General features: G+C 38.2%; 1 protein-coding gene across 3 annotated transcripts in view; it reads right to left on the bottom strand.

The window, feature by feature from the left end:
- ABI2 (abl-interactor 2) overlaps nucleotides 1-6,044 on the bottom strand; it is a 34,687-nt gene extending 28,643 nt beyond the window's left edge. For all 3 annotated transcript variants that reach the window (XM_010141810.1, XM_010141811.1, XM_010141809.1), the window contains exon 1: nucleotides 5,883-6,044. In XM_010141810.1, coding sequence (XP_010140112.1) covers nucleotides 5,883-5,945 — 63 coding nt within the window. In that variant the 5' untranslated portion in view covers nucleotides 5,946-6,044. The remainder of the gene's footprint in view (nucleotides 1-5,882) is intronic.
- Between the last annotated feature and the right edge of the window lie 6,088 nt (nucleotides 6,045-12,132).

Below are 12,132 nucleotides of genomic sequence, written 5' to 3'. Positions count from 1 at the left end.
GCTCTTCCGGTATTACTGAATGTACAAACACCAGTGCAAGCAGAGCATGTAAACATGTTCGGTGATTATCTCGGACTTCTGTCTGTGATCTAGACGTGTTGGTAGAGAACTGCAGAAACATTACACTGACTCTTGTACGTTCTTTGTCTCACAGGCCTCTGATACCACGTGCTAGAACCTCAGCTGCAACAACAGCTGCACCTTCCAATGTACAGAAACATCGAAATCTCACGGGTCTGTATCTGATCATTCAAAACTAGTTTATGCCTTGGACACTACACTCTCAGAGCCTTCATTTTGATCTACAAATCAGAAAGGAGGTAGTTATTGCAGTGTTGGCAAGATGATTTCTTCCTTTCCATTACAAGTGCTTGACCACTGCAACTTTCAAGAAGTTCTTCCAGTATTTTCTTATGCCAGTACCTATAAATACGAGTGCATTACTGTAGCGATGATATCTTGGCACTGTGGAAATTTGTTGCCATGAATGAAAAGCGTGGGCTTTTTATTATTCATAAGAGTTATAAGTACAAGCAGTTTCCTTAAGGACTATAGTGATCAGTGAGGCATGACTACAGTAACAAACAATGAAGTGCATAAAACCTGATTCAGACCTGAAGCTCATCTAATGGGAATTCTTGCATGATAATTCAGAACATCTCTTTTGCTTTGGATAGCTATGGAATGACTAAGAGCATAAAAACAGCACTTAATTCTGGTATATCCTCCTAAAATTGTACTGAAAAGCATTTAGCAGGTTTTTAAAAAATTTCATTTTCTTGCTTAGTAGACTACTGAGGTCATAAGATCTTAAGACACCCATAAAACAGCAGAAAGGAACATTTGCTTAGTAGAGAAAGGAATAAAGATTAACCTGCTACTAAAGAAAATGAACACATTTATCCTCAACACACATGTAATCACAGACTTCAGTACTACCATAAATACCTTAAGTGAGACAAGAGAATGCTCACAAAATGTTTATTCAGCACTTTTGAAACTTCTGTTGAGAAGTTTTTGGGGTTAGAGACGGACTAACAAAACACCTGTCTTGGAAAGGCTGTCAGGAAAAGTAGATGCAATTCACTTTGCTCTTCTTTAACTTAAAACACTGTTTTCTAACAAGAAATTTCAGACTCCTGACAGCATTATTATGCATTTTTTTCCCCCCCACAGCGTCACTACCTTTGGCAAAAGTTTAAATTAGTTTGTTAGAGGTTAGGCTCACTACTATGATCTTTTCATTTGCTTTCCAAGATGCTTGCAATAAGCCAAGGGATAGCTTAAAGGGGAAAAAAGTATAAACCACTGCATTATTTTTCTATTAGAAATTTTCTGGCCATTTTGAAACACCAAGTTTCCATACTGAATACAATATAAAACAGCCTCAAGATCTGTAAAAATTAAAATAGAAAAAAATCTTAAATAATTTCTGGAATTCCTAAGTTAACACTATTTACCACTTCACTTAAAAGTCACTGAAGTATTTTGAGAAATACTGTCTTCTACCCATAATGAAATTTCTTTTAAGTATTAAGCATTTGTGCTGGTTTTGTCTGGGACAGACTTTATTTTCTTCATAGTAGCTGGTACGGGGCTGTGTTTTGGATTTGTGCTGGAACCAGTGTTGATAATACAGGGATGTGTTTGTTATCGCTGAGCTGTGTTTACACATAGTCAATGCCTTTTCTGCTCCTCACACCACTCCACCAGCAAGTTGGCTGGAGGTGCACAAGAAGCTGGGCAGGGACACAGCTGGGACAGCTGACCCCAACTGACCAAAGGGATACTCCATACCATATGACTTCATGCTCAGCGTGTAAAACTAGGGGGAAGGTTGCCCGGGGGGCTCAGGGACTGGCTGAGAATCAGTCCATTGGCGGTGAGCAATTGTTTTCATTTACATCACTTGTCTTTCTTGGGGTTTAATTCATTCTTCATTATTTTCCTTTTCATTACAATGTTTCATTATAATTACAAACCATTTTTATGTCAACTCACAAGTTTTCTCACTTTTAACCTTCGGATTCTCTCCCAACAACCTGCTGGGGGAGGAGTGAGCAAGTGGCTGTGCAGTGCTTAGTTGCCAACTGGGGTTAAACCACTACAGCACTTTGGAAGTCTAAACTGTAGTGAAATTTCAGAAGTAAAAGCCTCCAGAAGTCTTGATTTCTTCCTCTTATCAAAACATTCTAATGTAAATTTATCCATTTATTGTCAGTCCGTTACCCTGGGCTTTTAAAATTCAGTTTAAAAAAATCCCAGAGAAGAAAATGTTGCTTAAATAAAGTACTGCTGGTCTTTTATTTTTAAAAAATCTGATAGAATTTAAACAAACTAATTGCAAATTATTTAAAAGTAATAATACAGTTCTCAAGACAAGTAACTGTCTTAATTTGGACACATTAGAAATGTGACATTAATTGCCACAACTCAATCCCACATAATTTGCACACACAGAGAGGTCATAATGACACAAAAATGCTGAAAAGCTACTTGATCCATAAACGGGTAAATACATACTGTGGAAAATCAGACTTGTATTACCATTTTTGGAAAAGTCTGGCTATTCTTGTAACTTGCAAGAATAAGACAACTGAAAATGGTTACAAGCCTTTACTGACTTAACAATGGAAGGTCCAAGTGAACTTCCCTGCAGAGACCAACCTCACACAGGTTGCTACTGTTAGCTAAGCAACACGTGCTGACTACAGAGAAGTTCAAGTCTGCAGTCTACTCAATACCTATTATCACAGCCAATACGACAGCAGTTAGATGCTGCAAGAAGAGGATGAAGCTGATTTCTCCATCATGCAGTGCCACTGGAGATAACTCATCACTCATCTTTGTGATAACATGCTTGTTTATATAGTCAGCAGCAGAGAAGAATTTTAAAGATGACCTGGCTAACTAAACCTGAAAAAATAATTATCATCATACAGATCTTAAAACCTGAAAATCTGCCAGATTAAAGAATAGGGATGTTAGCAACATTTCAATGTCTGCTAACTTGAAAAATGTAACACAGCTTTTTATCAAGTAGAAAGATTTATACAGATGATACATATTTAGGATTTAAATTTTTAGCCAAATATGAAACACTGCATACCATCTAGTTCTGGACAAAGTTCAAGAAGGCAAATAAGAATGGATTCATCAGCTTTCAGACCACATCAAAGTAATCCTACACTTTAAACCAATAGGATTTAATCACTTGCATAAAAATAGTTTCAATAGTAACAATTTCCTTATTCAGGACTTTATTTATAAGTCCTGAATCTAAAAAACCACAAATGATCATCAGCTTCCTTTTCAGCTCTTTGATTAAGTTGGCATTTAGAAGAAAACACATAAACTGATATACACTGGCATTCTATCAATGAATGAACAGAGAACTATAATGTTTTAACTTCTAAAGTCTAATGCACCTCTTCGAGTTTGAGCTACACTTGAACAAAACAAGAACTTTTTAAAAAGTTTTCTTACTAAGAGCCAAATAATATTGCTCCCTGCTTTGGAAAATAGATGAAATTATAAATTAGAATTAAAAGCAGGATTAGACATCCAGATACCATAAGTCGTTTCTAAACTGAAATATCAATACTTACTGACTAAAGCATTAATGCAATGATGCACTGCAAGCAGATGGTAATTACCATCCTGTTTTCTGTTCTACGTTACTGACATCATTTCAAGTCAGAATAACCAAAATCATAATTTGGCAATGAGTTATTATACCATGAGGCATTTTAAGTGGTACTAGAAAGAGTCCACTAAACTTTACAATCAACATAAAAAAGCCCAAAGAAATCTTCTGCAGGTTAGGCTTTTTCCAGAAGAAGTATAAACAAATTTCCTAAAAATAAAGTATTTATTACACAGAAATTGTGACAAAATAAATTCATTTTTAAAAGAAAAATAATAAAACCATCTACCACACTGGTATCACGGGATGAAGCCATTTTGGAACATATTAAATTACCCTTAATAAAGTTCCTTGGATTAACACCCTTTGTTTATGTAATATCCAAAACTAAAATACTGTCTGCTCCTCTGATATAATTTCTTCCATGACAATTTGGGGAGTATCCCACATATGCATGATGCAAATCAAAAAACCCAGACCAAACCAAAAAAATACCCAAATTCAATTTTCAATTTTACAGAGATTTAAAAAAAAAAAAATTTTTTTTTTGATAGTTCAAGTGCAGCTTATGGAAATTGGTAGATACATTTTCATTAGTTGTTGGGCACTGGTAATTTAGTGTTCCATTTTAAGTAACTAGCCATTTTGTGTAAATGCCAAAGAAAATCTAACCTAGCCTCTCAATCTGCATAAATCTCAGCTTCTCACAAGGAAAAAAAAATTAAAAAGTTTTTAATTCCCCAAAACCTACTTTACAGAAACTGTGTGACAAAATGAAATCTATAAAATGCAAAATCCAGTGAACTCAATATTTTTATTCATATCATGTCTTTTGCATCAGGCTTTCAAATAGCTGAATTACTTGTCAGCTGGCACTAGCCTGTCAAGAAGTACAAACATTCACACACATACACACACAGAGAGGCATATACATACAGCACATACACACACACACAGAGTAATTTGTGACATTTTCTAGGAAAAAAAAAAGCATACAACAGAGTGGTCTGTGGACTCAAGAAGCTACTCATGTAGCAGAAGAAACCAAACGTCTCAGTTTATTTTTTAGGATGGAGTTGCATGAGATAACTGAAGTAATGTAATAGCATACTACTAGCAGAAGGGAAAATCCTTCCCACCCCTTCCTTTGCACCTGGTCTGGAATTCATCTGACCCCTCAGTGAGCCAATTCAACCCATTAAGCTAGCACAAAATTCACTTCTTTTGCTACACTAGTAGAGATATGAACCAGCAATGCCTTCAGCACCAGCAAGTTAACACATCAGTTCAATCTGCTTACTTCCTACCTTACATAGCTCCTACTTTCAAATGTCTAAATACCACAATATTCTGAATTTTAATTTGTAACATTATCACATGGAGATCAAGAAACCCTTGCAGCCAAAATGTATTGGTCAAATAAGACACAAAATATTCAGTAAGGATACCAACCAACCCACCAGTAACAGAAAAACAGAAAGTGCTGTATCACTGCTCTTAATTTCTCTTCTAATCCATCACTGGCATGTAAACACTCACTGAATCTATCACCCATCCTCAGCCCATTCTGGCAGTCAAAATGCTTTCATCAGTGTGGTGATGGGACATGGATTCCTGGTAACAGTAGCTTAGTTCACTGCTGCTCAGAAAAACTGCAAACAGCAGCAGGCGTTTTGCAGCCATACAAAACATTCATCCTGCCTTCTGTTCATGTCACTGCAAAGTATCTTTTATTAAAAAAAGACAGAAGGAAACTATTTGTGTCATCTATGCTTCTGTCATTAGATGCCAGTACTAGAGCAAAAGTAAAAAGATGACAACTATTGTTTTCCACCATCCATTTTGTATTTCTTTCTTTTAAGTGTCTACAGCCAACAAATACCAAGTACAGTAAGTCACCAAACAGAAGCTGGAAAGCTTAACCTCTCTTAACATATTCTAATTTTTCCATTAGTGATTTTTCTGTGCTTTTCACTTACACAGAATGGCCCCTTCTCCAGACAATAAACTGGCCAAGAATACACTGAATCTCTTATTCCACATGAATGCTCACACTAACACAAATAAACACTCTCACAATGAGATCCATTCCTAGAATTAATATGAAAAGAAACACATCCTTCTGTTTTAAACGTGACTATTTTTCTCATTCACAAAATGTCAGGTGAGAATTTCACTTGCTATGTAATTTCAAGAACAAAGAGGAAGGAAAAAAAAAAATCAGGAAAAGTCTCACTTGTGAAATATGGTTGATTGAAGATTCCATGCGTCGAAGTTGGGATGCCTGGATATCCAGCATTTGGAGAACATTGTTGGCCAAAGTGTTGATCAGATAGGCTACACTTGCTAATGACTGGGTTGTGTAGGCTTTGGTTTCTTCCAGGGCTCGCTGTTTATCTGTTGACTAAAAGCAGAAATAAAAGGTTTATTTAGTAGAGTCTCTCTCGCACAAAGATTCTTGGAATTAAATCCTTTTGCCTATCTTTAAAGGACAAAGAATTATACAAGTCAAACGAATTCTCCATCGAAGTTACCATTCTTCCTCCTTTCTGTTCATCACAAAAAGATACTAACTTTGTATTTTAAGAGTTTCTATACTTTATAAGAGGAGAATAAGGAATTAAGCTAGTATACATGCTCATCTTTCCTTGAAATACTTACAGTGCAACTTCTTATACTGCAATAAACTTTAAAAGTACTCTCAGATACTTGTTCATTAGTTCTTCTGAACTTTGTACTATTTACAACTAAACTTCATACTTCAATAAGATCACATAACAGCCTGCAAGACTGCCAAATACTGTATTCCTCATCTCTTGCAATTATTTAGACCTCATTATTGCCACAAATGGTTGTTTGTAGTGAATGAACTATAATTACCTCTTTAAAATGGTAGGTGAATAAAATGTGAGGCATAATTTTTAAAAAGTCCATGTTTTCTTTTTTTATAATGTTTTCTATTTTTTCACATTGTCAGCATCTTCTATGCAGAATTAGTATGAATCATTTTTCTAGCAGTAAAGCACCCAAAAAATATAGGCTATCAAGCCAGAAGACATCCATTAGAAGTTTAAAAACATGCATACATTTCAAACAATGTTAAAAATAATAAGCGGAGTCTAGTTGTCAGGGTGCTGTATTTCTCCTTGAAGAACAGTTAACATCACTAGGATCTAATTCAGTACAACAAATTCAGTAAAGCACTGGTAAAAGACACAATTAAGCTGCTAAGGAACTGTCCAGTTTCCAAGGCTTTGGAATACACTGAATTTTACTTTTAGGTGATCTTTAGCTATCTCACAGCTTGATGGTGCTATTTCTAAAAAAAACAGTTGACAAACATCCCCTAATTCCACCTGCCATTTTAATACTATATTTCATAATTTCCTTTCCTTTATATTACTCACAGAAGCTGAATCACATATCTACCATTTTACTACACAAAGTTCTATTATTATAAAGTAAACATAAATTTATTTCAGGAAAACAATTCTTACAGCCCAAGATACCACCTGAGACCTTGTAGTAAGACTCCTAAAAGAAAACTGCTGGCTTTCAGGGAAAAAAAACCAAACCACACATGTGAACATGGTCACAAGACTTCAGTTAAACACTCACATGAAATATATTCAATAATTTTTCTTTTCTGGCATCCTGTCCTGTTGTTGTGTCTACAAACAACAATGGTAACTTGGATGGCCTGTTAGTATTCCTTCTTGTTGCAGGCCACACCAGTACAGCTTCCTAGTCTATGTGGAGAAAGGAGGATAGTAGCAGTTGCTGTTCAGCCATAGAAGAGCTCCCACAGTGGTGCACCAGAGGAGAAATGCTGTAGAAGGCAAGCATTCTTGCCTGGCTGTTTCCTTCCCATGCAGCAGAAAAAAAAACAGACTTAGCAGCAGAAGGAACTGAAAACTCTGGAGACAGCTTCTCAGGGCACAGTATAATGATGTTCCCTAAGAGAGCATGCTTGTAAAGATGCCTGATATCCAGCTATAAAGAAGTTAAGACAAATGCTACCCCCAGACCCCATTTAAGACTTTAAGCCAGCTGGACAGGATGTCTTTTATGTAAAAGAACTCAAAACTCAGCTTAAGGACTCCCAAATGAAGGAACACAGAGCTTTATGCCTCCACTCTCACACTGTTGGCTTACAAATGCACTCTTCTTTCCCTCTCCCTACTCATAACCTCAGTTCAGTCTGCAAATATCACTACAGCAGGCATATATACTACCAGACACTTTCATAGCTATTCCAACGATTTCTGAATGGCAGTAATAAAAATGACCAGAAGCTTGTCAGTGTGCTCTGCAGCTGCTGAACAAGTCTGTTTATAGAAGCAGAAACTGCTGATTTACATTAACACACTCTATATCCAGAATAGCTGAATACAGGCCAGCAAACACAGTATTTTTTCAATCATAGCCAAAGTGTTTGAGAACAAAAGGAAAACAATCTATCATTTTAGAAATTATGAGCCTCTGCTACCGTTTTACTGCTTAAAGCAGCACAAATATGAATCAGTGTTCAGAGCTAGTCCTTCCACTGATGTAACCTAATAGCTATATCAGAGCCACCCCATTCAAACGAGTTCAAACCAACAAGGAAGTGGCTTCTTCAAACAGATTAAAAATTTCATAAAACAACAATCCTATAAACACATTTAGAACTGTTATTAGCAAAAAACCCTTTTGACTGCGAGGTCTAGTTTGTGCATTTGGCTGATATGCTGAACAACTATGATTTCCTCTGCACACCTGTGTAAAGAGCATTCTGTACGAACCATTCTCTGAAGCAAGCTCCACTCATGCTTGGCACAGCAAAGCTGTAGTTTGAACTTTCTCCTTATAGGCTGAAAGATGCAGAATGTTTTGAATTGTCAAAATTAGTGTTTGAACCTACTACTGTCAGTTAAAATTTAGCTTGAAATTGTAAGCTGTGCTTACCACAAAATCTAACTTGTAATCTGGAAAGTAGATTTCTAGAGATCGTGTCTTACCATATGCTCCTACTAACAAGCTCCCCGTGTATTCTCCCAATGGACACAGGAATTGGACATTCTTTGTTGGATAAAAACCTGGCTGGATGGCCAGGCCCAGAGAGTGGTGGTGAATGGAGTTCAATCCAGTTGGTGCCGGTCACCAGTGGCATTCCCCTGGGCTCAGTACTGGGGCCTGTTCTCTAACATCTTTATCAATGATCTGGATAAGGGGATTGAGTGCATCCTCATCTGCGTAAGTCCACACATGATACCAAGTTGGGCTGATGCGTTGATCTGTTTGAAGGTCAGGAGGCTCTACAGAAGGATCTGGACAGGCTGGATCCATGGGTCAAGGCCAATTGCAGGAGGTTCAACAAGGCCAAGTGCCACGTCCTACACTTGGGTCACAACAACCCCCTGCAATGCTAAAGGCTTGGGGAAGGGTGGCTGGAAAGCTGCACAGTGGAAAAGGACCTGAGGCTGCTGGCCAACAGCCAACTGAACACAAGCCAGCAGTGTGCCCAGGTGGCCACCTAAGGCCAACAGCATCCTGGCTTGTGTCAGCAATAGTGTGGCCAGCAGGAGGAGGGAAGGGATTGTCCCCCTGTACTCAGCACTGGTGAGGCCACACCTTGAGTACTGTGTCCAGTTTTAGGACCCTCACTACAAGGAGGGCACTGAGGTGCTGGAGGTTGTCCAGAGAAGGGCAACAAAGCTGGTGAAGGGTTTGGAGGGCAAGTCTTATGAGGAGCAGCTGAGGAAACTGGGATTGTTTAACCTGGAGAAAAGGAGACTCAGGGGAGACCTCATCACTCACTACAACTACCTGAAAGGAGGTTATAGAGAGGTGGGAGTTGGTCTGTTCTCCCATACAACATGTGACAGGATGAAAGGAAACAGCCTCAAGTTGTTCCAGGGGAGATTGAGGTTGGATGTTAGGAAAAATTTCTTTACAGAGAGGGTTGTCAAGCACTGGAACAGGCTGCCCGGGGAAGTGGTGGAGCCCCCACCTCTAGAAGTGTTTAAAAGACATGTAGATGTGGTGGTGAGAGACATGGTTTAGTGATCCTGGCAGTGCAGGGTGAACAGCTGGACTCGATCTTCAAGGTCTTTTCCCACTAAAATGATTCTGTGATATTAATTTACATTGTTTACAACTGCTGCCGGCCATGCTCAAACCTGGCAGACCACTAAATGGTACACTGATAACCAAGTATGTAATTACGTAAAACTAAAGTGATTACTGCACGTAAGATAATGATTTCAAGCTATCAGTAAACCAAATGCAAACATAACACTCAGAGTAAGATCTGATACTCTGATCTGCAGAACACCAAAATGCCAGCCAATATGATTCTATACCTGACCACAAGACAGGTAAAAAAGTTATTTCAATATCCACACTTACCAATATTCTCTACTGAAAGATAAAAATACTAATTTGACCCTAATCAAACTGGTAGCCTTTCTACAATAGTGTTGGTTTTCATTCCAACCTATGGAATATTGTTTCTACGCAAAACATTGAAAACAAGAGAAACATGTTCCGCTATATTCGTTACATCAGAATGAAGACTAGTTACTGTGAATACTTGAAGATACTAACCAGTCAGCCCTTAAAGGTCTTCAGTTCTCAGAAACGCTGTAGTCAGCATGATCAAGAAGCAGTAGCAACTATGTTTTCAGTGCCCTGATCTAAATCAAGTGCCATGAAACAGACCAGTGAATCTTTCTCTGTTTTAAAGTTTTAAAATATCTTTAATCTGGCAGCCACACATACAAAATTCTGCATGCCTGTGAAAAAGCTGGACATCGTAACATCTATATACATACCACTCTTACGGAAGCGATACTTCTGCAACTGGTCATCAGCTTGATCTGTACTCTTTCTTAAATCTAATATCCAATTAAGAAATCAAAGCCTTTGTCTGCAGCCAAGTCTTCTACAACACTGTCAACATAGGCAGCCTCTCATTCCTTTCCTAACACATCCATTCCATGGTGACAGAACTAGATTTGTAGGGCTGCACAGTAGATTGCATATCTAGTTTACAAACAACCTAAGAAACAAATAGTTATTTCACACTCCAGTCCATTTCCTTATCTTCCCTGACATGCAAAATCGCAAACGCTAGCCCTAGCAAAACTAACCAGGTGCCGCCTAGGAAGAAAAAAATCATGTTTACTGAATTATGGTTTGAACAACTAATCATGATATTATGGAGACTCAGATTCTAGTTTCTCCAGCAGTACCTGTGGAAGCAAAGGTCCCCAACGCAAACTGCACACTCCTTTTGCTGCAGTGAGTTACATGAGGAGGTAACTTCCAAATGAAAATTCCTAGTCCATAAACCAAATTAGTTTTCCCTTATCCAAGCCACTGTACAGCTGCAGAAAAAGAAGGAAGCACACAAGCAAGAATAAAGAGGGAAGAGCTATACGGAGTTACTCAGCTTGCTAGAATAAAGAAATAAGAGCTGGAAAGTAGACAGTGCCGTAGTTCTGTCAGCCCTCTGTACCTTCCCCCCTCCCCGCCACAAGATCCATGCATGATGTCTTATTTGTTTCGCTTATTATGTTTCCCATTAACAGTGTTAAGAATGCTGCTGCATCTCTACCTCTTAAACTTCCAGCTTTGACTTTTCAAACAATGTTAAGAAGATAATAGAGCATCACAGCTGGATCATCTTCACAGCCTTAAAGGATAAAATGTTTATATCATTGGATAATGAGGGCACAGAAGACATCAATTCACATGCAGCAGCTTAGTATCAATTCTGTTTATAATTTTTCTCCACAGTCAGGTGGTCCATGCTGAGTCTCCTGCTCTCAGCAGTAAGAGCACTATTTTAACTCACCAAAGAGAGCTCACCTGGCACTTCTGCCAGCCACCACCACAGAGAGGTGAGGGTGAAGTCAGCTACTACTGGGAGAGGCTACCTGTGATGCAGCAGGAAATGGCACCCAATGCACCTAGAAACAGCAGCAGCCATTGCTCTGCCCACCTCTGTCCTGGAGAATGATTTTCATTTGTAGAAAACACCCACTAATAAAACAGTTGGTTTGCTTCCTCCACAAAATAAAATTAAACAAAACTATAGACTAGATGGAAATATTTCACAGGATGGATCCAGTCTGAGAGCTACAAGATAAACTACAGTGACTACTCTATACAAAGGTGGGGCTTTTAAATAACAGGAGATCAAAGTCATTCAAGCCAGTCATTCACAGTCTTCATACTCACCCAGAAAAGGCATGTATTACATACATAGTGCAATAGTATGTACTTGCTTTCAGACACTGGAGAATTATTAAGAGTTTCCAGTTTCTCATGGCAGTCCAAATGAAAATGGACACTAAGCCTAACACAGATCAGGAGTGATGATACAAACATCCCCATGAAAATATTTCTCATTTTTATATTAGACTGTATAACCCAAATTGCTATCATTAGAAAGGATGTGGAATTCAACCTGCAGTAAGCATCAGGATGCAGAGCCAAAG

Source organism: Buceros rhinoceros, unplaced genomic scaffold (genome assembly GCF_000710305.1).
Source record: "Buceros rhinoceros silvestris isolate BGI_N320 unplaced genomic scaffold, ASM71030v1 scaffold4198, whole genome shotgun sequence".
Classification (NCBI taxonomy): domain Eukaryota; kingdom Metazoa; phylum Chordata; class Aves; order Bucerotiformes; family Bucerotidae; genus Buceros; species Buceros rhinoceros.
Note: the sequence above shows the minus strand (reverse complement) of the source record. Positions and strands in the feature narration are given on the sequence as shown.